Source organism: Calidris pugnax, unplaced genomic scaffold, assembly GCF_001431845.1.
Source record: "Calidris pugnax isolate Ruff unplaced genomic scaffold, ASM143184v1 scaffold25, whole genome shotgun sequence".
In the NCBI taxonomy this organism is placed as follows: domain Eukaryota; kingdom Metazoa; phylum Chordata; class Aves; order Charadriiformes; family Scolopacidae; genus Calidris; species Calidris pugnax.
Genome location: NW_015090805.1, coordinates 1321113 through 1347950, shown reverse-complemented (window position 1 = coordinate 1347950; position 26838 = coordinate 1321113). Strand labels below are relative to the sequence as shown.

The following is a 26838-nucleotide window of genomic DNA, read 5'->3' as shown; positions in this document are numbered from 1 at the left end:
TCAGAAAAAAAGGAGATTAATGAGTAATCCAGGGAAAAGGTAGTTTTTCTATGGGTATTTTCTAAGTACAAACAGATATCAAATGTTTTAAATCATGACTTTCAGATTCTTCACTTAGCTCTCTTACCTTGCTTCTCAGCAGTTTGCTTTATCTTGCACACAGTGCATTTGCTTAGGAAGGAATTTGATTCAGGGTTTCTATTCCACTGTCTTACATATGCCACAGCGTCCCTATCTCCAGATCCGAAACAATAACAACAACAAAAAAAGCAGCTACATTTCCTTCTATTTCCTGGCTTGCCAATAATAAGAAGTCCCTGCAGAGGGGAGCTTGGCTGGTGGCGTTTTGTGATTTCTCAGATAACAAGAGCTTCACATTTCTGTGGAATTCCCATTTGCCAGCGAGCTGCTGCCGCCGCTGCCCTGATTGATATATGACTGCAATGGCACTTTTCCATTTGACATTCCCTCTCTCTCTCTCTCTCCCTCTCCCTCTCTCTCTTAAACAACAGCCCTAACTTTTGTGTGTTGCAAATATAAAAGGCAAGCCATGTGACAGAGGGACAGAAGAACAAAAGCATTTGGAAGTAACAGGACCTCTTTTAGCTCTCCAAAGAGTTTGAGGGGAGGAAGGAGCAGTGCATTTTTAAAGGTAAGCACACAAATATGAGATTCCTACAGATTTTGAGTATTACATGGGCTTAAACTGAGCGCTTAATCTCTTTATCTGACAAACACATGTAACATTTTTGAATTAAAATGTGTTGACATGGAATTGACATAGCTCTAGTACCTGTGTCTCCTTATCCTTGTATTTTTAACTGTATCTCCTGTCTGAAGGATGCCTGTATGTAGTCAAATAGTCAAATGCTCAGATGCCTCTGAGCAACTTGGTTAAACATCTATTCTTGTGAGCATGCTGGGCTCATGTCTGCAGCTCTGTCCTGGTCCCAGCTGTGTGGCTTTGGAGTGAATGGACGTGCTGGACTCTGCCCTGAATTCATGGAGGGAGCGCCGGTATTGCCAGCACCCTCTTTGTCCCATTACAATAGGGTTCTGTGAACACAGGCAAGCCTGCTAGTTTAACGCTGGACTGTTTACTTTTATCACTGCTTATGCACGCTGTTCTCTTGCCAGTCATCTGCTGGAGTGCTTAGAATAATTTGAAACAACAGGCAATATTTATTTCTAGCTTTGTGTGTCATGCTTCAGCAGGAGCACTCTTAATTTGCACGTTATTACTTACTCGAACTTCTGGGAAGCTTTACTATGGACCGGACAGCACCAGTTATGGAAGGGGGGCAGATTGAATATACACTCTTTATTGGCTGAAACCTATGAGGAAAGCCGTGTTGTTTGCCTTTGCTGTGAGGCTGAGGAGTATATTTAGTAGGTAGCCCACCCCGTCAGCGCGACACGTAACGCAGCGGGGCTGTGCAGCCGGTAGCTGACACGGGAGGGAGGATGCTGCAGGACCCCAGACCGCCTGCTGAAGGAGAGAGGGAGGCTCTCCTCATTTCCTGGCAGATCATTCCGCTGTGTATCAGCCTCAGAGGCACCAGCATAACATGTTCCCTGTGTCTTTGGGACAAAAGAAGAGTTTTGCTGTAGGAGCCCGGTGGTGAAGTGTCAGTGTAGTGTAACTGCGAGGCGCCGGAACGGACGCTGCCCCGAGAGAGCCTGGCTGAGGAAAAAAAGCCCCGTCTCCCTGCTAGGAATCAGGTGAGTGAATGCATCCTATAAAAAAGTTCAAATTAATGGGTCCAGTAGCAAAAAATAAGAGTAAAAAATATGACCCATGTGAAGAGCAATCTCAGTACTACTGCTGTAGTGTCAGTAAAGCAGGCTCACACAGAGTGTGTGTTGCGGGGCTGGGGGGGGGTAATTTTCTTGTGGCAAACCTGAATTTGCAAGACGGTGTGTGTGGACTAACTCTTGTGGGACTGACAGGAGATTTCTTATCCTGCCTCTCAAGTTCATTTAAATTTCTGCCCTAGCCTGCCCATAACACATCTTAGTTGTTTCTGCCTGGGATAGATGGCATGACAAGTAACTTGTTAAGGTTTCTGCGGCTCTTTAAAGATGAAAAAATGTTTCCTATATGCTAAATATTACTAACAGTTCCTAAACCTTGGTAACTGTGGCTGAGAGGTGAGAACTCTGCATACTGGAAAAGGCCAGGCAAATTATTCTTTAAATCAAGCAGTGGAGGCAAATTTACTTCAGTTCCTTACTGCAAAGTTATTTTCTAGGAGAGGAAACCCAGCTGCCTGGTGGGGTCAATAAATGCAGACGTAATAATCACAGTGCTGGTTTTTTGTGTCTTCTTGAAAGAACAGCTACATTTTAGGACTTTTTTTTTTTTTCATGTAAATTACTGATGATGCTCACTTTTGCTTGGGCTGTGGGACCTTACTCATGTCTGTGAGCAGTTATGCACATGAATAATTCCCTCGACCTAAATAGAACTATTTGGTAAGTAATTACTTACCAGCTTGAATCAGGGGTTCCCGATGTGACTTACATATACATTGTCATGCTCTTGCTAGAAGAATTAAATCTTATTTGCCATACTGGCGTTATAAGAAGATGCTTTAAGATTTTCCAGTTAAAAGCAAATGTGGAAGGAATAGATGTTTCAAGCTTACAAAATAAAATACAATTTGATTTAGTGAAGGGATATAATTAGGGGCTGCTGCTGATTACTCTTGTTACAAGCTCAGGTCTCCACCTGAAGGTGTCCCATGTAGGTTTCCTGGGTTTGTGCAACACCTGGTTTTGATCAGATGCATGTACGCTGATGATTCCCCCTTGCAGAGCAGGATACTCAGTTAGAGTCTTGTGCACAGTTTGCAGTAGTGATACCCCAGGTTGCTACCTTCAAAAGCCATCTGCCCCACTGGAACAATCCCTCACCTGCCATCGAGGTTTGTGAAAGCACTGTATGTTCTTCCTTACTTGAACTGCCAGGGTTGCAATCTCTTTTACTCAGGTGGGAGGGAAGCAAGATACCTCCTTGGGGGATGGCACGGATGCCTATGGTGACTCATTTGACAGGGAGTTCTTCTGGAGTCTGCTTCATTCCCTGTTTTCCCTGGGGCCGACTGTATCCTCTTCCTGGCTTATCCACTCTCAGATGCACTAGGAAGTGCTCGAGGTTGTTCTTGTACCTTGAAAGGAGTTGATTTTCTGCAGTGCAAAGCTTGCATAAACATTTGTTTTTGCAACAGGTCTGGCAAATTATTCCTTTTACTGATAGTAGAAGAAAAAAACTCCTTTTTTTTTTTTCCCCCCAATACTACCATTGTAATTACAGTTATAAATATTAGTTATAGTACAAATACTGCTAATTCCTGTGCCTCTAATACCATGCTCAGTATGAGGAGACACTTGTCTCTAAGAGTTTTAGAACAGTTTTGCTACATAAGACCGTGCCACTGTCCCATGTTATTTGAGTAATCCACCTCTTGAGCATGGCTGGAAGCGGCCACATCAAAGACTGACATAGAGCCCCCATAGTAGGCAGCTACGGGGTAACTTGCCGTGGTGAAGGATTTTTCCCTAACCCCATCAACTGAACTCTGAGTCCTGAGAGTTTATAACCCTTCCAAAAAACTCTTTAAAAATAAAACCCTTACAACTGTAACCCTCCCATACATAACAAGTCCTTTTGCTGAGCCCAGCTAAACTTTTGCCCTCTGTGATATCTTGTTCCACCGGATCATTGTCGGTTGTGTAAACATGTGTTTCTTTTCATCAGTGTTAAACGTGCAGCCTCTCAGCTCCCCTGTCCTTCTCCACGTCCTGGTATCTCGGGATGGGGTGAATAGCCATGCCCAGATCACCTTATTTTCTGCTCAACAACCCTTTTGCTGAAATTCAGCTCAATGGCAGGAGAAAAGTTCAGCTGGTGCAGGTTAGTGTGGGTGCCTAAGCCTCCTTGGCCAAGAGCACCCCACTTTGCCTATGGTTCCGTGCATGTATATGAAGAGATGCTGCAGTCTCCACTGACTATGATCAGCTGTTATTTCCTTTTTATATGTGTCAGTGTGGAACATATTAAAATTTCTCAGTAGTGGTATGTTAGGAATCCCTCTGATGCCCCACCTCTAACTTAGCAGAACAATAAAAGCAAGGTTGTAGTAAGCCTTTGAGCAGCTGGCCGTCTATATATTCCTTCTTTTTTCACATAATCTAATTCAGACTATTATCCGGGTAGCAGTGGCACTACCACTTCCAGACACCATCAGTCCTTGTCCCGTTTGCTGGAATTTCATTGCATGGCACAGAGATCCTTTCTTCTGGTGTCAGGATATTGGGCTGCTGGTGCCATGGAGACAACGGTCCTAGGAATTCCACTGCATTGCTACTTTTCAGCTTCTCTTTGTTATTTTTCTGTTTGCATAAATCATTGTTATAGCTTATGCTTGTCACATTTACGTGCTTATTACTACTGAGCTGCAAACCGCGTCGCTCCGGCAGCACGGATGCAGCACAGGTTACGTTGCCCTTTAAGACACATGAGTTGAGGATCTGAGTTAATGCCTCAGCTCTGGTTTGGCAAAGGTTAAGCATACCATGGCAGTGACAATCGCATTACTGTCATAGCAGCACGGCTCAAAGAGAGTGGGACCTAGGGGAACGCTGTTCCTCTTGTTAGAAGACATGAAATTGTTACCATGAGCCAAATATTTAGGTTCCCTAATTGTCAGAGGCCAAGGTATATGAATGGAGGGTCTGAATTTTGCCTGTGTATAAAAGGAGAGAGGATTTTGCCCCTAGGGTTAGAAAAGAGGGAACATCCCCTTCAATCATGTGCTATCTCCAGCATGCATAGCACTCTCTGCTGGTCCCAGTAGCAGGGACATCTTAGCTTACTATTAAAGAATAAGAAACCTGTTCCTACTCCTGCATCAATTGATAGCTACAGTCCTATGAGTTCTCTAGAAAATATATAAAAGACAGAGAACAAAACCCACCCACCTGCTTGTAACACACTCCTACAGGTAGAGGACACATGCCCGAATGCCCTAGACCTCTCAGCAACTTGTAATTTGGCCAAGAGTCGTTTTGCCTCATGTTGGGTCATAAGACTAAAGTAGAGGTAATTACTGAAGCAAATCCTATAGCTAATGCTTGGCTGGGAATATTTACGCTTTAGCCAGCAGCCAACCTTGCTGGTTTGCCTCCTGAGAGGGGTGGGTGGCCTTACATAGACAGATTGGCTCTGCGTCTTCTGCTTCACCGAGGGGTGATCCCACCCAGCACCCTCTAGATGAGGAAGTGGAAAACTGTATTCCTCTCAATTCTTGTCCCAGAATCGAGACCATGGCTCCTCTGATATTCAGTGAGACACAAGAATAAAGAAAGAATCCGAAGCTGGCATCACCTCGCCATTAAATGGCTCTACTAGCTCATTAGAGAGAGATCCCATACATGCCCCTAATCAATCTATTTAAAGTTTCCTGGAAGCAGGAAAAGGAAAGAATAAAAATACAAGCGCTCTTTTGTCCACCAGCAGTTATTCTTTGCGAGTGTATTAAAAACCTTTTCTCCATGTTGGCCTGTGCCTGTCTGCTGGCGGGGCGCCAGCCTGCAGTACCCACTAGAGTTTGTTATTTCAAGGGCCTAGCAGGAAGGCCCTGTGAGCTCCCCTTCTCCTAGCTACCTGAAGGGCTGGAAATACGCTTGGAAACTTCAAAAGGCGAGGGAAGCTCAGCCAGCTCAAGTGCCATTCAGCTTAATTTGTTCCACCTCATGCACCAGGTCCCCGCTGCGTGAACATTTACGGGGGCCTTTACATGAGCTGCCCCAGCGAAGCCCAGGAACTGGTCCCATGTAGGCTTATGCCACGGTTGCTGATGCCCCCAGGGGTGCTTGCAGCAGTGTGTTCTTCTATTATATTTGCTGCAATTACTATGTTGTTTCTTGTGCTTCAAGTACCACGGTCTTCCTATTTTTTCAGTCTGCTCACAGTCACAGGTCTTCATCTCCTGAAATACTGAAAGACTTAGCAAAGCCTCACAGCAGAAAATGATGTGCAGGAGTTTCTCTCAGCTACCTACCATCAGCGTGTTTGACATTTCAGACTGCTCAGAGGTAGTGTCCGCTTTCTCTTTTTGGTTTTTATGGGACAATGCTCTGCAGTTGCTGGTCAGCAGGACAGAGCAACCTCAGTAGGATCAGAAGATCTGCTTCCCTCCTGTGGACACCCAGATGAGAAGGCTAAAGACCCTTCTTTTGAGCCTGTTTTCCTTTCTACTGCCATTTTCCTTCCGCTCTCCTCTTGCTCACCAGCTGTTGCCAGCCCTGGTCAGGAGTATGTTTTACTCGTGTCCCCTCCTCGCAGGCTCCCACTGCCCTGCAGAGTGGATGGATGGAGCTCCTGTACGATGGGTGAGAACGTTCCCCTTGGTGTCAAAGGGGACAAGCCTCAGCACAGCTGGATGTCAGCAGGGCAAACATTCATTTGGCACAGTGAGGCCTCGGGGAAGCATTTAGCTTATTTGGACCTGTAAGGATCTCACTCAAAATATTTCGTTTGGTATTTGCCCTGTCTCGGGAGGGGAAGAAACCTGTTGAAATGCTGGATGGAGGCATTTCGCGAACAACTGGAGTTCCCTGTGTTCACCTGCTACTTCTTGGCTGCCACATGGCTGCTCGGTGACTTTGTCAGGTGTTTTGAAAGGCGTCTGCAGTGTGGAGCAGTGATTTTGATAGTATATACGGGAGGCCAACCACTTCACTGCTGGGACATAAATAGCCACTGTAAAATAACAAGATGAGGAGACGATTACATTTATTCACAGAGCTAAAACATACACTGGAGATGATAAAGACTCTGAGTTGGTTCAACAGAAAGCAGGATCAGGCTCAGCATCTTAAGTCGTCTCTCCTACCAGATAAACTATTCTCTTAAACTGCTCAGATGGTCATTTGTACAATTTGTCCCACTGCACACAGTGCTTCCCAAGCAGTTCCTGGGCATGGTGCAGGCAATTGCATGGGCTGGAAGCCATCTGAGCATTGTGGAGGCTGGAGGCGGTCTGGGAACAGACTGCACCATGCCATGTGGCTGCAGGGCTGGAGGGGTGCTCCAGGGGGGTTTAGTGTCCCAGCAGAAGATGTGGCCTTAGAGCAAGATCTGAGCTGCGGACACGCAGAACAATGCATGGCTTTGGGAGAGGGTACCCTCTTCACAAGGGTTGCCCTGGCAAAAGGGCAGTCCAGCTGCTGCTGTCGTCTGGGAGCTGGGGCATGGGGCAGCCCTCTACACGGAGTACCCCCAGCCTATCACCCAGCAGAGGCCTTGGCAACTCATTGCAGGAGCAGAAATGATGGCTCCCCAAGTTCCCTGAAAGCTCAGATCTGTTATTCAGAAATCCCAGTGATGGGTCACCATGAGCCATGCTAGCACTGTGGCCAGGAGGCAGCAGCAATGACATGGCAGGGCTACCCCACGCCCAGGGCTGGGGGACTGGAGGTGGTCTCCAGCACAGATTGCTCCTCCTTGTCTTCCCACCCTGAGCCTCTTTCATAGCCTTTATGATGGCAGCGGGGAGTTTAACTCTGCAGAACAAACCCTGGTGTAACCTGACAGTGTAGTTTGCCCAACACAATCGTTTCTACTCCAGTGCAGATCTTGGAGCACAAAACCCTCAAATCTTCATCTTTCTGGCCTAAACTTTTTCAGGTTGGATAAAGTTCTTGAGAAATCTGTTTTGGTCTCATAAAGATCTTTGTGGCTTTTTTGCCAGAACAGCAGGGACATGCTCCACACACACATACATCTATATATACACATATATGGTTAGTGACAATTTTTAAGGCCAGAGTTTGGAGAAACTGAGTAGTCTTGTAACTCTTCTGTTTACATAACAAATTCAGAATGAGGGAACCACATGGTAGGATCCAAGTAATTGTGTTTACTAAATATGCACAGCATGCAAGGCAAGGCTTAGTTATATATACACACTGCAGCTCCAAAGGGATTTTGGCAGCCTCCGAAACATAAAAAGTCATTGAGTGACTTGAATTGTACCCTCCTCGTCAAGCAGGAGTCTCAAACATGGCAAATGCACAGCAAACGAAGTCCAAGCTGAACATACGTGCATGCCTAATTCAGGGGGCTCAGGAGCCGGGAACAGCTAAGTAGAAGTACAACATAAATGAGCTTTTCCATTGCTCCCTTCCTACCTTCCAGGGTAAAAGCAGTGCAGATCCAATAGACCTTTGGAGAATTGCTCAGCTCTTTATTTTTTCCAAGATACATAGCAAAAAGGGAATTTCTGTTTACGTTCTCACAAAGTGACTGGCTAAATAATTCCAGATGATGGAATTTTCTTCTGTCCTTAAAGCAAAACAAAATCTTAACCTTCACCACTCTCTAAATGATATTAAGACTAGGATAAGCAATCTTTATTTCAGCATTCAAATGCATCTAATAACAACATGAAGTTGGGAAAAATAACCTCTGCGCCTATGTCCATGTGCAATACAGTTTTGGATTGTATGTTCATATGGTCTTTCTTTGGGATGTCTCCTGTTTTTTCCCTGCAGTTTTTAGGTAACAGCTGTAGCAGTTTTAGGTAACAGTTGTAATAGTTTTTAGCATGTTATGTCTCTATGAATTCCTGAAAACTAGTTATAGGGAAAGGGCATTATAAGCCTGTAACTAAGAACACGTAATGCCCATATCAGTGAATCCTGAAAAAATGGGAATTCATGATTTTCACCCACCGTTAGGCCAAATATTTTTGTAGCCAATTTTCAGCCTGAGAATAAGAAGTCACATTTGCATCTTTTTCTTTACAGGATGCTCTTAAGAGGAAGCATTTTTGCTTCCTTTTTGTTAGCTTGGCAGATGACCTTTTTACCACAGGTTTTGACATGAAAAGAAACTGAGGAAAAACCAGCTTAAATAAAAAGAAAAAATTCTATGTGAAATTGTTGATTTTGATAAAAAAGGTGTATTTTTGAAATTAAATAAAATGTCATTGTAAGTACAGCTACAATGATTAATGATTACAGGTGTACTTGCTCTTGTTTTTGGACAGAAAGACAGACTGGAAGCTACACATGTCACTCCTGACATCATGTACTGTCTAGAATTTTATAATTTCAGACAAGGAATACAATTATTTTAATTTTTTTTTAAAAAAAGAAAGAATGCTAATTTAAACTTAAATGCCATTGCACAGTATCTGCTGGAAATGGAAAATGTCATGTCAACATACGTCATCACGGTGATGTACCTGAGTGAAAATATTTAGACTTTTTTTACACAATCTGCACGCTAACTTCTGTATGTTTAAATGTTCCTGTGAGAGTTTTTCCCCATATATCTGAATTATATATATATACATATAAATTACATATATTTATGCTGGTCAAACTAAAGGGCAAGAAGGAAATGTGTAGGCAGTTGCAGCAAGGATAGGTATCCTGGGAAGAGTAGGAGGATGCTGCCTGGTTGTGTAGGGATGGGGTCAGGAAAGCCAAGACACACCTGGAGCTGAACTTGGCAAGGGATGCAAAGAATAGTAAGAAGGGCTTCTACAGGTACATCAGCCAGAAAAGGAAGAAAAAGAAAGTGTACCCCTCATGATGGTCAAGACTGGTGAACTGGTAACAATGGATGAGGAGAAGGCTGAGGTATTCAACAACTTTTTTGCCTCATTCTTCACTGGCAGCCTCTCTCCCCACATCTCTTGAGTGGAGGGACCACAAGACAAGTACGAGAGGAGCAAAGTCCCTCCCATTTCGAGAGATCAGGTTTGTGACCACCTGAGGAACCTGAACATACAGAAGTCTATGAGACCTGACAAGGTGCATCCCAGAGTCCTGAGGGAATTGGCTAATGTAGTTGCCAAACCACTCTCCATGATGGCAAAAGACAGGACCTGGCAATGTGTGCTCACAGCCCAGAAAGTCAACTGTATCCTGGGATACACCAAAAGAAGCATGGCCAGCAGGTCTTTCTGCTGGAGGTGATTCTGCCCCTCTCCATTTTGGTGAGATCCCACCTGGAGTACTGTGTTCGCTGTGTGCAGCTCTGGAGCCCTCAGCACAGGAAAGACATGGACCTGTTGGAGTGTGTCCAGAGGAGGGCCACAAAAATGATCAGAGAGCTGGAACACCTCTCCTGTGAAGATGGACTGGAAGAGTTGGAGTTGTTCAGCCCGGAGAAGAGGATGATCTGGGGAGACCTTATTGTGGCCTTTCAGTACTTAAAGGGAACTTATAAGAAAGATGGGAACAAGTTTTTTAGCAGGACCTGTCGTGATAAGACAAGAGGTAATGGTTTTAAACTAAAAGAGGGTAGATTCAGACTAGATATAAGGAAGAAATTATTTATAATGAAGGTGGTGAGAAACTGGAACGCGTGGTAGATGCCCCATCCCTGGAGACATCCAAGGTAAGGTTGGACAGGGCTCTGAGCCACCTGATTTAGTTGAAGATATCCATCTTCATTGCAAGGGTGTTGAACTAGATGACCTTTAAAAGTCCTTTCCAATCCAAACTATTCTACGATTCTATATATGGCATATGTACTTGAAAAACGTACGTGTATACTTCACATAGGTATGTCAGGAGACTCTGGCATTTGCAAATACCCAGTGTTGTCTTGCAGTCCCACTTCCAATACCTATACACTCATTTTGCCAGTGTGACTATTAACAACTGTACACAGTTTTGTCTCAAAAGATGGGTCACATTTTCATCCGCAGTCTCTCTTTTTACTGACAAATATGTGATAACAGTACTTTTTTCTTCTTTCAAAGTTTTGTTACTGAAACCTGCTACGTTTCTTTGCCAGGGAAGTACCAGGGCAATTTTAAAAGATTGAGAAAGTGTTAGTAATTTTTGTATTGTGCTGTACTTATCCTTAAGAAGGTACAAGCGTCTTCCTTTTCTCACATTTTTCCCTGCTTCTTTCCAGCTTTCTCAGTGTTTTCATGAGGCAGACTCTATGTCATCCAATTATTTCCTGAAGAAAACTAGAGAGATAAGCCTTTGAAAACTGAGCCAGGACTCCAGATTTCTCTCACTGTATTAAATCATACTGATCAAAACCATAGAAAGATATAGAAGCACAAAATTAACAGTGGGACAGAGAGAATGGGAAATGGGGATCCCTGGACATAATTTTACATGAGATGAGACCATCCAGTATCAAGTAAATTTATTTGGACAGAAAGGGAATTACTGGGTGTGTAATACTGATTAACTATGTTGGAGAGAGTCCTTGCCAAGCAGCATGTTTTGGTCAGCCTCTTTATAAAGAATAGGAATGTAGGTAAAAGGTTAAATAGATAAAAAAAAAAAAGTTCATCACTCCTCCTGTTAGCTAATCCTTGGGCATCATCTGCATGAACTAGAGTAGTACAGGTCACTTCTGGGAAGGAATCTGTCCCAGCTCCCATGACCGGGAGATTTCTCTCTTACCGTGCTAAAATGTTTGGAGGGATATTTATTGACATGAATGAGACGATGCATAAATGCATCTGAGATCCTAAGGGTTTCGCATTGTTTAAGCTCCTTATACTGCAAAAATACGGTATTTTTTTTAATGCAATATCCACTGAAAAACAATCGTTTGAGGAAAATACACCAGGTCATAGGCCAGACTCCATGAAAAAAATATATTGTCTATTAAATCCAGAGTCACATAATTTTTCCTTTCCTATTTAGGCACATGGACAATAGTTTGAAACCCAAAAAAGGCTTTAAATAAATGTCTAATACACAGAGCATCCCTAATTACATTTCTTCCCAGCATGAGACTTTGTATGTCACTTCAGCTCGACAAGTCCTGACTCCCAGCTTGGATGAACTCTGGAAGTGTTTCTCACTGCTATGCACTCTCACAAAAGTGTTTCAGCAAACTAAAGCAACACACAAATCATCAAGCACTCTGGTGGAGAGGCCTCGTAATTTCAGGCTGTTTGGGAGATGAGTATCAGTAGGTTTAGAGTCTTGCCAGCAAACCAGAAAAAAGTTTTGAAAGAGGTTTGTATAAGTAATAAAGGCACACATCAGCTCTTGAAGTAGGCAAGGGGCTCTGGGGGAGCATTTCTGTGTGATCAGGGAACTGTTTTATCATAAGTTTCTTCAGAAAGTCCTTGCACTTTCAACTTTGCTTATGACTATGATTTGCTTCAGCAGGTTATATTTAGATGGAGAATTCACAGCTCTTTCAAGCTATAGCTGTTTGTAGTAAAAGCGAAATCAAGTCGTCCATTTGAGACTATGAGCTTTGTAAGAAAGATCAAGGGGCTGTGATGTAGCAGCGCAAGGAGATGCCCTCTTTACCTGCCAACACAGAGCACTAGGCAGCATTTAGGGGCTGTCCTGTGCCTATTTTCTGGGGCATCTCCTGGTTTCCAACATGGGGCAGAAATCCAGATGCCTGGGTGGGTATCCACGTGACTCCACCTGCATATATATTTTTTTTCAATCGGTAGCTGGAATGTACTTGGGAATTATGGAATATAATGTATTTTTCAGATGCTGCTTTTCAATTAACAGAGAAGAGACTGACACTGAGGAAATGCAGCCTGATGAGTAAGCAAGTAAAGCATGCCCAGCTGTGTGTGTGGGGGTTTGGTACTCGGGAGGGCAGGGCAGCCTGAGACCTAGGTGCAGGTTCCCATGCAGTGCAGGCTGGTGTTCAGCAAGCTTCCTGGGGGACTTCTTTGCTCATGCCTGGGCTTGGACCCTCAGCTTCCCTCCATCCTGGGAGTGCCCCTCGTCCTTGCAGCGCAGGGGTTGCACAAAACCAAAGTGCAGCCCCTAGAGCCGCAGGTCAGCCTGCCTCCAGTCTTCCCATGTGCTGTCTGGGCCAGAAATTCCCATCTGTAATGCAGGAGACAGCCTAGTTTTGCTCCCCTTTGACATTGTGAGTGGATATACAGTCCTTTCAATTTGCAGAAATCTCTGATGTGTCACTAATCTCCAGTTTTGAGGGGAACCCATTAGGGACATCACCAAGTGAAAAAGATTGGCATTGCACCACTTGTGATGTTAAAAGTCAAAAGGTTCTTCCTAGTAAAGTGATAGAGCATTGCTTAAAGTAACAAGGCCTTGACTTCTCCTTCCTAATGCCATATACTCTACCTACTGTGGGAATGATGCTCACACAGAGCGTATATTTTGGCTAGTGAAAATCCTGTGTGCCTTAATATTATTTATGTCTGTTTTTCTCCAGAGCTCTTTTTGGTCAGGATTGTGATTTATGTTGTTTTTATTCCAGCTACGCAGGAGATTCTTTGATGGATTACAATCTCAGCAAACTCCAACTTGAGAAGAAGAATGACAGCTAAGAGACTTAAACCAGACTTTTCACCATCCTGGAAAGGAACTGGCTGCCAGTATTTGGAGTTCTTTTAATACTCTACCTCCCTCTGCTGTTATCAGAGAGAAGTTCCTCGACAATGGGAAATCATGTACTTGCGGCTTCGATTTCCATGCTCTCACTCCTGGCCATGATGGGAGATGCGGACAGTAAAACAGACAGTTCCTTCATGATCGACTCTGATCCTAGCCGCTGTATGAGGCATCACTATGTCGACTCCATCAGCCACCCCCTCTACAAGTGTAGCTCGAAGGTAAGGGCTTCCCTCATCCCTTTGGAGCAGGGTGCTGCATCAGCAGAGTTGTTAAAAAGAGGCATTTTGGGTGATTCTCTCTGCACAAATCCCTTACTACCAAAATCCAGCTGGAGACACATACAGATGTAGAGACATCTGAGCGTGTCCATTAGAACGGGCTGGAGAGAAGGGCTCTTGAATCTCTTTTCACCCTTTCAAAAGGAAAAACACACCATGATAGTAAAGGTAACATGCAGTAAATGGTAAGATTCAAAGGAGGATGTCGGGGACTCAGCTGCCAGTGCCAAGGGGATGGACTGGTTTGAAAGTTTAGGTCATCCCAGTCATTCCCTCCTTCAAGTGAGTCTTTAATCTGGAGCCTGTAAACTTATAACTTTCGAGTTGAAGTACTGAGATAAAGAATAAAGCTGTAAAATGGTAATGAAAAAAGAATGTGAAAAACATTGCTAATTTTTTTTCCCCATTTGGTTTCAAAGCCTTTGTTTTCATGGAGAATGACAATTAGATGTTTATTATAGGGCTGGAAAGCAGAAGGAAATACAAGATTGCCTTTCATTTGAGATTTCAAGCTTGAAAAATTTTCTGTCAAAACGGTTTAGCAGCCTGTGCACATAGCCTACAGTCATTTATTTCATTGTGTGGAGAAAAAGAATGGGGAGAAACAAAGGGAAAATCCTTGCTGGTCCCTATTGTCTTGTCCTAATTTGTTCCGACTGAGTTAACCTAGTGCATATTCAGATGTATGGTCTCCGCCTGGACCATACCTCTGTCCCACGAAAAGTAGCTTTGCCTTAGGCACCCACATCCCTGGACTAGGGAAAGGCAACAACTACCAGTGCCAACACTTTTGCCAGCCCTGTGTTGGGTAAGAGAGCGCTGGGAGGCTGGTAGGACATCACAGGCTTTTGTCCTACTGCTCTGTAAAATCATGCATTACTCCTGATTCAGGAGAAACCTTTTGTTTTGCTCTTAGTCTAGATTAGACCTTCTTCCCATCTGGGAAACCTCCAGCTTTACCATATAGAACTGCAGAGAGGCACCTATTTGTGCCATATTTATTTTATTGCAGTTGACTCCAGTGCAAGGCAAAGGTAAAAAGTGTGGGTGGTTTCTATGTCCTGGCAGGGGGGTGCTGTCAGCCCTCCCCTCCCTGGCAATATTACACCTGAGAAGCCATAGCTACCATGATGGTTTGGTCCACAAGAGTGATGCTCCACCCAGCTGGCCCTCATTCTTGGCTCCCTGCATTGCCAGAGAACAGGAGGATCTGTGGTATATAACATTGGGAAGATGGTAAGTAGCCCTCAGAGTCCCTTTGGTCTCCAGCTTTGGGTAGGATGTCCCTCTGCCCCTCTACACACAGAAGACCAAATGAGTCGCAAGTGGTGAGTTCACCAGGGCAGTGAGAAATGTAGGGTATGACTGCCCTGAGCCCTCTGCCTCAGACTAAAGAGGACATAACAGATCACAGAGCAACCCGTGAGGCAATTCAGTCCTGAAGGATGAAGGACGGAGATTCTCCAGCCCCAGGGCCAAAGGGTTCCCATGTCCTGGTCTCTCCTGCTGGCCATCATCTACCTGCCAACATTCTCCAGCTGCAGTGGGTTCCTACAGCATGTCTTTGTCTCCGCTTGGCCCTGCACCACCTCTAGCTCTCCAGCGGCCACTGCCACGTCCAAACTCCCTGGGCCAGCTGAGCACTCGCCCCAAGGCTGCCACCCCAGAGCAGTCAGCCTTGCAGCTCCATGTCATCCTTCCTGTCCCACAGCCAGCCTGTGCCTCACCTCTGGCCACGTTTTTCTTTTGTGCTCAGGGCACTGCTTCCTACATGGCCCAAGGAAGGAAGAAAGGAAGGAAACCCACCAACTACTCATCTTCTTAGCATCCCTAATGACAGAGAAAAGCAATCAGGCTTTTCGGAGTGGGACTGATGGAAATGAGAACACAGAATGCATTATAATGAAAACCATATTATTTCAAAACTGAGCTTGGAGAAAAAAAGCTGTTGACATAAACATTTGTAACTGACTGAAAAAATGTCAGTGACTTTTTTTAAATCAAGCCTTTAATGGAAATCATGTTTGAAAATATTATCACATCTCTTGGCTTCCCAAATTCCACAACGGTTTCAAAAAGAGTTTTTTAACAATTCTGCAAGTTGTATGGACTTTCTCATGAAGTGGAAAATGAAAACAGTTTCCATACAGAGTGAAATAATTTTGACATTTCCTAGAAAACTTGTCTCTGTTTGTTAAATCAAGCTCTTCTTTCTTAAGGTCTTGGGGATCTGAATCATCCTGCTAGACATATGGCTTCTGTTCTGGATCTAGTATATAAACACAGACCAATATTAGACTTGCTAATGAAAATTAGACGTAATGTCTGTTCCTATATATATTGTGATAAAATATAAACAAGTCAGAAAAAAAGAAGGTTCTGTGGGAGTAGCTGTGGGAATTGTGGTACTGCTTGTTTCCACTGAGTTTCCATTGTGAAGCTTGGACTGACAACTGATGTCAAGCAGACACGTTGCCCTTTTTTGGCATGATATATTGGTTCCACTGAGCCATCCTTTTTCACTCCGTATATTTTCCCTTTTAGCTCAGCATAGAATTACAGAAGTTAAAAACAGCTTCAGAAATTGCAAGACATATTACGTTCGCTGTCCGTCTTGGTTAAAAAAGGATTATGTCCACTGTGCTTCTCTGTGGAGGCTGCCAATTGTACCCACGTGGGAAGTAGTTCTGTTACGTTTGGAAATATTCACCCAATATAATTTAATCATTAAAATCCCTCTCGCTTGTGACCTCAGGCAGATGTTGAAATCAGGTTTCCAAAGCCTTCAGAAACAAACTCCATTATAGTAACAGAATCTATAACGGAGACACAAAGGAGGGATGGAAGAGGGTCATTTGTTCCTGAAAAACAGTGTTTTCCTTTGACTTCAAGGAAATGTTTGTGTCAGCTCAAGAGATATTGCCTTTCTGACCATACTGGATTCCGCCTGACCTCTGTCATGGAGATCCACTGGTCTTCCATGTGCTGGATTGCCTCACTGCTGCAATCAGAGCCTCCTAAAATATGGTATTGGATGTCACAAGTGCTTCCTCCAGATGTGCCAGAAGTGTGCTACCACTGAAGGTTTTACACTGAAGAATCCAGCCCAGAGAGACACGGACCAGATGAAGAAAGATTTAGCAAGTGTTTGAAGGCATTTGCTCCCAAGGTAGCTCAGGAGATTTTCGGTAAGGCCTGCACGCAGCCAGGCCACGGATACTGTGTGAAAGTCTGTTCTCAGGAATCTCAGCCCATCTGCTTTTGGGGCTCAGCTTGTTACTGAGGAGGACTACAAACACTGCTAATATCAAACCAGTTCAGAACCTCTGAATTTCCGGAATATAGGCCAAATAATCAGAGTCAAATACTGTTGCAGATTCAGGTTGCTCTCTTTTGTGGCCATCCAGATACCTATGAGACTGCTGACTTTAAGAAAGAAAACCTATTTTTCCCTAGCTGCTCATACACGTGCTTCCCCCATTGTAGTGTGCTGTGTTTCCGGATCCAGCATCACAAGGTGACAGGCACAGGCTCACATGTGTGGGGGACAAGGGGAACCAGGAGGCACACATATCAGGTTATAAAGTACCCACATGTTTTTACTATATATACACCCACTGTATTACTGTGCTATGCCATCATAGCATTACTAATTATTTAGGCGATAATCTCTATTGCGCTATAGTATACGATGCAATAAGCAGCTGGTGCGATTGATTAAATGGCAAAGCAAAGCTTTTGAAGTACAGGCTATTTCCAGCTCATTTGCACACCTGCCAAAACCCACTGGTGCTGTTCTGGATTTATGAGGAGGAGGAGATTAAATTTTGCTGAGGACTTCAGGTTAGTCCAGAAGTTTAGAAAGCTATCAAAACGGGAAATCTGATTATTTTTTTTTTATCCTGTAAGCTTGACTTGATGTCCATGATGCAGTGCCATTTGTAAAAAAATTACACCGTAATGCAAAACTAGAGCACAAACCCAACACTCTGTAATTTTACATGATATGAATACTGACCATACTCTTATGAAAAACTAAGTTACCAGCAATAGTGGAGATTAAAATTAGAGTCTCCACAGAATAAAACATGTTTTTAAAGACAAGGCTTGCTAAACAATTATAAATGCAGTTGCACATTGAAGAAATACTGACTGATTTTGCTTTAGAAGGCTTGCTGTTCATAAGAAATGTATTCAGACATAGATATTGGCACATCAGATAATTCTGCTCTATAATTACACTTTGCAACTCTTAATCCTTAATTCTGCTCCTTGGGGGTTGGTTTGTTAATTACACTTTGCAACTCTTAATCCTTAATCCTGTTTCTTGAGGGTTGGTTTGTTTTTTTCCTGGCATTTCTGAAAGCACCTGCAGATACAGGAATGGATGCCTGCCATAAAAATCCCTTAGGCTAACAGTACCAGAGCAACTATCTGTTCCAGCTCCAGAAACATCAACTGTTAGAAGTCACCCCCATCATACAGCACTGTGTGCTGTCACATTTGGGCTGAAATCACAGAATCGCAGAAATGTTGGTTGGAAAGGACTCTGGAAGTCCTCTGAATCTCCAAATCACAGAATCACAGAAATGTTGGTTGGAAAGGACTCTGGAGGTCCTCTGAACCTCCGAAAAAGCAACTTGTGGACATTGCATGTCCCCTGTTGCCACTCCTGAGGAGTGTTTCACTCTGTGGTCTTTGCAACTCCCTTCTGAGCAGTTGCTAGCTGCCGTTGGATTGCTCCTCACCTTCCCCTTCAGCCAAACACATGGGAATAGCCTGTGACAAAGCGTGCTCACAGTGCAGTGAACTTGATCAAAATCAGGGACCTAGCAAGAGCTGCCAAGATGCTGGGAAGGAAACTAACTTTTTAAAATGTCCCAATCTGCTGTCTTTCCTTTGCAATACAGGCAGGATTAGATAATCTGAGTAGCTCTTCACCAGCTGCCTGCTTGTCACTATGGGAGGTGAATTTTGTTTACTAGGGGGAAACAGTGGATCTTTATCTGTCGGCAATGGAGTGCTAGCACTGTCATAACTGTGCCTTTCCCTGTTCTTGTATAGGCTAAAGACACTAGTACTAAGGAGCTTGACATAGCTGATAAGTCTAAAGCTGGGTTGTGGTGCAGCAGCACACTGAAATTTTCTTCCTGCCGTATTACTGCTAACAGCTGAAATGCATTTGCTTATGAATAGGCAGCATCACAGGAAAGGGACCATAAATTTATGCTACAAATCACGCAAGATGGTAGAATTTTTGGAAACCCACAAGAACCCATATTTTAATTAGACCAAGGAAAAAGATGGCACCAACTCCAGATCATCAGCTCGTGAAGACATCTTTGTGATCTGTCTGTGTTGACTGAATTGTACTTCTTACAATATCAATACATTTTCAAGCAAAACATTTAGCATGCAAGTACCCTTGGAAGATCCATTTTTAAGCACTCTACAAGGATGATCTTTATGGATGATCAGTGTCTTTTCCATGGGCACAGGCGGTGTTGGTATTTACTGCTTTATACCAGGAATATTCTCTCTGTCTTTCTCTCTCATCCCTCCTTACGACTCTGACTAAAGAGAAAATTAAGAATTCGGCATACCTTCTTGAAAGACTTGGAGATTTGCAGCCAATTGATCATGTGTAGTGGAAGAAGCTCAGAAGTGTTTAATGTTGTAAAATATTTGCTGTCACATTTGTAGTTATCCTCTTAGATTGTCTGGAAAAACCAAGAGATATGTGCAGCATGGTTAAAATGTAATTTTCTTCCTTAGTTAAAGCATAGACTTATGACTGTTTTACTGCCTACTTTCTCACCTCTGTCACATTTTGACCTTGTTTGGGTGATACAATAAGTTCATTTTGAAGTTTATGTTGGTTAATGAGAATTAGCTGATCTGGACTTAAATAATATTTCATTCCCCATGAAGGTAGAAGAGTTTGTTCAACCATGTCCAAGACTTATCCCTTATCAAGATGGTAATGGTTGTTTCTGACCACACGATTTCCTGAGCTGTAGAAGATCCTTTCCATGTCTTCTGTAGAGCTTAGGAGACTCTATCCCTCTCCTCTGCTCAACAAAGGGTTGTGGGAAGGGGAGTAGATGACTGCCCATGGGCTTTTCCTCCTTAGTGCCTCTTATTGTACAAGTTACCTTGCTCTGGTCACAACTTGGTGAACCCAGGAGGAGAAGAACCATGGAGCCTGCACTGCTTTTGGAAAAGCTCACTAGTGAACCCTCACGTTTGTCAAGGAGTTCATCTTGTTTACATTTTCACTGCCTTACACTATGCAGTGCATTTTATGCAGATACAGCTGATGCAGTTATATATACACACACATATAATTGCAAGTACATATTCAATGTGATCTTTGTAAAGGGAGGGAGCTAGAAACTTGCTTCTTGAGAAGCAATAAACTGAGCATCTTCCTTATACTTCTACTTTATATTTTATAGACCTAATAATTTTGTTTTGCTGATCACTAGGAGAAGCAATAAACTGAGCATCTTCCTTATATTTCTACTTTATATTATATATACCTAATAATTTGAGACATTCATGGGCCTTAAGAACCAGTTTTGCTGATCACTAATATATACACTCATAATGCTGGAAAATATCCAACCAAAGTATCAGTCTGGCTAATGATTTAAGGGCTTTGGCTGCCACAGATCTGGGGTCAGCAAGTCACAGTTGCAGTCACCATGCCTGGAAAGCAGGGCTGGCTGTGATCATTTAGAGTCCCAAAGTCAGCTTTCAGAAAACCAGTCCCTGTAGTTCTTAATGGTGTCGGTGCCTGGGACCCTGGGAGGAGACCCTCTTTTCTTCCCACCTGCCTTACCTCCTCTGGTTTCTCAGATACGGCTCAGAGACAACGCACTCTGTGGGGCTCAGTGCTCTTGCTGAGGTGTGGAGATGCAATAAGTGAAGAAAGACCAGCCAGACTGGAAGGAGGTGCCCATCTGCCACTGCTAGCTGCACTGGCAGCCACAGGGACACGTTTCCTAACCCGTCTCTTTTCCTTCACAGATGGTGCTGCTGGCTCGCTGCGAAGGGCGCTGCAGCCAGACGTCCCGCTCGGAGCCCATGGTTTCTTTCAGCACTGTCCTCAAGCAGCCCTTCCGCTCCACCTGCCACTGCTGCCGGCCCCAGACCTCCAAGCTGAAGGCCATGCGACTGAGATGCTCGGGGGGCATGCGGCTCACGGCCACCTACCGCTACATCCTCTCCTGCCACTGCGAGGAGTGCAACTCCTAGGGACGTACCCACCACAGCAGTGAGGGGACTGGGGTGCTGCTGGCAGGGAAGGCTCCCAAGAAGTCACCGGAGGTGACACCGATGCTCCCAGCGTATGATTGCAGCAAGGACAGGACTAACCAGGCTGGATTGGATCTGAGGGGCTGAAGCACAAAATATCCTGGATGGTGTTGGTACTGAAGTGCGGGCTGTGACAAAGGCAAAAGCACAAGGACTTGTTTTTAAGAAGCCTTTCTTTTTTTCTGAAAGGATGTTTTTGTGAGTTTCTTCTTTTTCAGGCTGAGCTCTGACTATAGAGAGGTGCTTTTACTTTAAGCCAAGGGCAGCAGGGGGAAAGAGAGGAAGGTCAGCTGGATGACAGCACTGCTCTCTGGGAGCTGGCGTTCGGACAGAGGATGGGCATCAGTTCCCACATACGACCTCTTAACCTACCAATTTATTCTCAGTCTCCTAGTTATACTGGCCTTCAAAACAAACTGTGTTGTTGGCAAGGGTTATCTGTTACTGATCTAGCAGCCAAGCGCTGGATAACTTAAACTGTGGTTTAGCAGAAATTACAAATAAATCATTGAAAAGTGAACTGGATATGAAATGTGGAGCTGGGGTTACCCAGCCCTAGCCAGCTGAAGTGATTATTTGCAGCACGCAGCTTCACAGTTCAGTGGCTGAGCAACTCCTGAAAAGTGAAAGGTCATGAGACATACTATTCCCTTCTAAAAGCCTGGAAATGTGACACATTACATCTGTCACAAAAGCCATTATTCAAACACTAAAAACTAATCAAAGATTAAAATGACATGTACTAAATGGAATCTTTTCTTAACTCGGGTAGACCTGTTGATCTACAGAGCCAAAGCCACCAGAATAATGAGCAGAACAAGGACTTATTTATATATATGGCTCTAAGGCCATCAAGTGACTACCATTTTGCCTTTTAAAGACAAGCAATCCCAGGCACAGGGGAATAACACTGACCTGTGACTGTCCTGGTTGACTCACCATCCAGCTTGGCAGCTGCTTGGAGAATCGTACAGCTCTTGGCTGGGCCATATGCCCATGCGTCCTTTGTGCACACACACAAGGATGTAGGAGGCTGTGGCAGGGTCAGCACAAGCCCAGACGTCACCCACAGGTGAAGCTGTCCCACAGCCAAGGCATCAGAGCTGCTGGGTCCAGCAGAACAGGGGCATCCAGTGCTTCTCTGTAAGAAGCAGGTGAGGCCATTATCTGCTTTTCCCTGTAGGACCATTGCAGAAAGAAATGCCCTGAGGAGCTGAATGATTTTCAGTCATTTTTAGGGTGAACAGATCTCAAAATAACAAAGGTGTCCAGTGTTTGGTCCATCTATTCAGCTCCATCCAGTCTGCAGCAAATGCCATAAGCAGCAGCTCTGGGAAGCACACTGAGGTTGCAGGGGGTCTCCAAGGTCTGCCAGGCAGGGAAGTTGTCCCATGGTCTACACAGGAGTTACTGTGACTGCTTGGGCAAAGCCAGATTTCTTTTCCACTGCCTCCTCATCGGGAATACGTATGGGATGTGAAGGCAGGCAAAAGACATTGGCCTTGTAAGTGAAATCATGGAGCTAAATGGCTGTGCAAAACAACAGGGGACAAGTACACCCACAGATATTGGTTGGAGAGGTCTGTGGTACATGGGAAGGACTGTCTCTGTCTTCCAGAGAAGACTTGGAGATGGCCAGTTTTGAACAACACAGAGCTGTGGGCAAACAAAAGGGTAAATCAAATTGTTAGAAGCTGACGGGCTCAGATTAAAATGTCAAAACTAGGAGTGATGAGCCCCAGTGAGCTCATTAGACACCACTCGTTGTTTCAGTGCTGTCAGTCATTCTTCTCACATCTGATGCATGGTCTGAACATCAAAGGGCGAGCAATGGGAGCGTGAGCCGGGCATTATCACCAGACTACTTTATATGAAAGATTATATGTGCGTCTTTCCAATCTCTTTCAACCTTCAGCATCTAAAAATCCCATTATCCAAAAAAGCACCACCCCCCACTGTTAATTATATATAGAAAATTCCGATCCTTATCCGAAACATCAGCAATACCTTTGATAACCAAATAACTATACCACAAAATATGTGTGACCTCTAAGCGTGGGTATAGAGACTGCTGCACACGAGCAATGCTATGCTGTTATTTAAGGAATGGGGAATGTTTTAAGGGTAACTGCTATATCCAGCATGTCCCGTCACCCCACCCCGGGTTGTGCTACCACTGGCGTTTTCTGCTGGTGCAAAATGGGGTGCTGGGGGGCTGTGACACGAAATTTGGGTGACCGTTTGCAGTGCTTCTGCGTGGCTGCGGGATGTGGCAGAGCACTGTGGACCTGATCACAGTCCTCTGGTGAGGAGAAAGGAGGGCTCTGAGCAGAGACCATGCCTGAGCCAATTTAGAAAAAGAGAGAATATTTATAGTAAGAGAAGAGCTTGGCTGATATTTATTCCCACATCCCCTCACTATCATAGTGCCAGAGTTATAATTGCTCAAATCGGTCTCACAGAAGATATTCGTGTTTCAACAAAAGCTTTTTTTTCCCCTCTCACACCCCACATTCCTTCCACTTTTGCTCCATTCCTCTAATGAAATCATCGCCTTGTGACCACAAAGGCTGTTGCCAGGCGTAAATGTTGAGGTGAATTTAACATTATCTAATTTAACTGTTGAGTCGAAAAAATGCATGGAAGGAATATAACAGAAATTATGACTGACAAGACAAAACGTACTTGTAAATAGCTAGTACTGGATATTAAACAATGAATCAAACTTTCAAATTCTCCTTTTGGCTTTGTCAGGCAATCTTCATATTAACATTGAAAAAAAGGAGGAACTATTCTTCAAAACCAAATGCCCCAAAGTAATTTATAAATCCATATTTTGATACTTTTTTATTGGTATTTTAGGTAAGTAAGTGCTGAATGAAGCACACAAGTGCTACCTGTGACAAAATTCAAGAGGTGTATTGAAGCAAAAGAAAATGAGGCTTCAGGTGAAAACTACAGGAGAGTAGTGAGAAAGAGTCCAAATGGTGCTTAGAGATGAAATGGCTTCCTGATTTCTTACCCTGACACCACTCTGGATACTTAAGCTCCATTATTGTGCAAGTGCTTAAATTGAACAACAAGAAGGGCAATGTCCAGTTGTCCAGATAATGTTGTGGGGCTTTGCCTTTCTAAAGTACCTGAGAAGGCTTTCTCCTTTTCCCCCTCACTGCACCTCACCCTTCAGGCACCATCTTCCCTCAGAGAAAATCTGGTTCAACTGTGACCATCCTGTGGTTTGCTCAAGGTAAGATGTGATACAGGCTTTCAACTGTCAACACCCTATGCATTCTTTTTTTTTCTTTTTTAATTAAGTTTCTGAGTCCAGTTTGGCTTGCTTTTGAAAGCCATCAGTCCCAGCAGTGGTGGTGTTACATTTGAGCTAGAGGGATTGCACTCATGGAGACCAGGAGGAAACACTAGACCTTTTCTGGTACCCTTTGCTTGTAACAAAAGCCTTATAATGCATTTTGCATCTATCATCAGAAGTAATCTATGATTTTCCAGAGCAAAAGAGCCCATGACCAAGCAAATTTTAATTATTCTGGTCCCAGATACAGTGGGTCTGTTAAGCACTTAAACCTCCATAGATATAAAAATGGTTTGCTGGCTCAAGCCTTACATGAATCATTAAACTGAAGAACTCACTGTTTTCTTGGAGATGTCCCCATTGACTTTCCTTAAATCTCACCTTGCCCTCTGAGCTTGGAGAACTTCTACCAGACAGCTGATCCTGAGCCTGACTGTCCCCTGGTGGCCTCTATCAGGACTTCTGTAAGCTACCATCACAGTGCTCGTGGCAATAAAGGAGAGGTGAAGTCCACTGATGTCCATGGTACACCACAACCTGCACTGGGCCTTCACGTGAGCCTTAGTTGAGACCTATTCAGCAAGTCCTTGCAGATCTGCCATGAAGCCCTGAAACTCAAACATGAAAGTGTAGATTGCAGCCAGAATATTTTTGTGAAAAAGGAGAAAAATAAAAGATAAGGGGTTACTGTCTTACAGGAATAGTTCTGTGCTCTGCTACTTTGTGTCTCTCACCTCAGTTCTTAGGATCTGATATGAGAAAAGAGAGGTTCCTGAGCTCCCTTCCGTGGGTGAGTGACAACTTTTCAGTGCCTAGTCCTACATGTTTAAAGACAGTGGTTTCTTACTGTCTTTGTCTGAAACAGTATTAAACCCTTTAGGAAACACTGTTCTGTTTAGCAAGGAATTTTTCCTCTGACTTGGGCCATAGGCATTTTTGAAAAATCCAAATGCCATTAAAAAGGTCAGGGAGGGTGTGTCTGCCTTTCTTTGACTCTGTAATTATTTAAAATACAAGGGCTGTGGAAAAAGAAGAAAAGATGATATCCAGGGTAAAAAGTGACTGGCAGCCTTCTAAAACATATTGCATTATAGCTAACAGGCATTGAGACAGAAAGACTTAGAGAAGTGCAGCAGGCTGAGTGGGAAAGTAGCAGCCCAGTAAGTTTGCTGTGTGGCACACGTGCAATAAGCTGGTTGGAAATCCAAATAGCCCTTTTCTTTTGCAAGCAAAGGGTCACAATCTTTAGTTATGGTTCAAAAGAGAGAGGACAGATAATCACTTGTCTGCAAACTATGTTAGCAAGCAGGCTAATGCAGTGAAAATGGTCATTGGTGCTTCTATAATATGAAGAGGACTCTTTATGTACATCAAAATACAAAAGATCAGAGTTCACTAATGAGAATAACTAATCTTGTCTGGCCTGCACTAAGAATGAATATTTCAAAATGGTTTGGTGTACCTTCTTTTTTTTTTTCCCTTTTTTTTTTTTTTTTTTTTAATAGACCATTTGGGAGAGGTGTAGGAATTAAAAATATGTGTGAAAAGACAAAGAGACACCTATCATTTGTCCAAGTCAGAAATAATACTTCCTTTAGATGCCGATCAACAGTACATCCCACAGAAACAGAATTTTAAAGGCAGTTAATCACATTCCCAAGTAATCTACATATATTTATCTCATCCTTTTTTTTTTCTAGGAAGAATTAAAGAGCCAGTCCTGAGTTAGAGCTATTGTCATTCAGATGCACAACTGCTATGCCAAGCTCTGCATGGATCTCAAGACTTCTTAACGCAAAAACTAATGGAGGTTAGCTCTGGTGTTGTGAAGTGTAGACAACCACTGTATGAAAAAGAAGATTAATTAGAAGATTAAGGCTCCGGGGAGACCTTATAGCAGCCTTTCAATACCTCAAGGGTGCCTATAGAAGAGCTGGAGAAGGACTCTTTGCCATGAAGTGCAGTGATAGGACAAGGGGAAACGGTTTTAAATTGGAAGAAAAAAGATTCAGATTAGATCTCAGGAAGAAATTTTTTACTCTGGGGGTGGTGAGACACTGGAACAGGTTGCCCAGGGAAGTTGTGGATGCCCCATCCCTGGAGGTGTTCAAGGCCAGGCTGGATGGGGCTTTGAGCAACCTGCTCTAGTGGGAGGTGTCTCTGCCCAGGGCAGGGGGTTTGGAACTCAATGATCTTTGAGGTCCCTTCCAACCCAAACCATTCTATGAATCTATGATTCTAATCCAGGGAACAGCAGTAAGTGGTGTGCAAGGATTCATCTCCCCCAGCTGCCTACCCTAAGCACTAGAGACTCCATCTTACTGGCTCTATTTCTGCATCCAAAATGATTGATACTCAGGAGGAGAGCAGGAAGGCCTGCTCCCTTGAAAGCATCAGTCCCCAGCTCTGTAACAGACGGGGGTCAAATCCTCTGTTTGAGCGGAGGAGGGTCTGGAATCAGTCTCCAGTGTCTGGAACCAATGAGCATGCTGCCATGCAGGAGCTGTGCAAAAGGGAGGTGGTGCAATCACCAAAGCG

The 26838-nt window shown here is 43.8% G+C and overlaps 1 protein-coding gene across 3 annotated transcripts; it reads left to right on the top strand.

The window, feature by feature from the left end:
* The first annotated feature begins 436 nt into the window (after nt 1-436).
* NDP (Norrie disease (pseudoglioma)) lies at nt 437-23719 on the top strand. 3 transcript variants are annotated; one of them, XM_014937970.1, is made up of 4 exons: nt 437-652; nt 12511-12567; nt 13256-13610; nt 20703-23719. In XM_014937970.1, the coding sequence occupies exons 3-4, from the start codon at nt 13437-13439 to the stop codon at nt 20928-20930; spliced, it is 402 nt and encodes a 133-aa protein (XP_014793456.1). In that variant the 5' UTR covers nt 437-652; nt 12511-12567; nt 13256-13436; the 3' UTR covers nt 20931-23719. The 3 variants fall into 3 exon arrangements, with proteins under 3 accessions (XP_014793456.1, XP_014793455.1, XP_014793457.1); XM_014937969.1 differs by lacking the exon at nt 437-652 and adding an exon at nt 1142-1722; XM_014937971.1 differs by lacking the exons at nt 437-652; nt 12511-12567 and adding an exon at nt 1142-1722.
* Nucleotides 23720-26838: the final 3119 nt, after the last annotated feature.

Excerpts from the sequence above, each read along its gene's own strand:
- NDP (XM_014937970.1), top strand. The coding sequence starts at position 13,437 with ATGGGAAATCATGTACTTGCGGCTTCGATTTCCATGCTCTCACTCCTG. Across the intron at positions 13,611-20,702 it reads TCTACAAGTGTAGCTCGAAG|ATGGTGCTGCTGGCTCGCTG; the intron begins GTAAGGGCTTCC and ends TTTCCTTCACAG.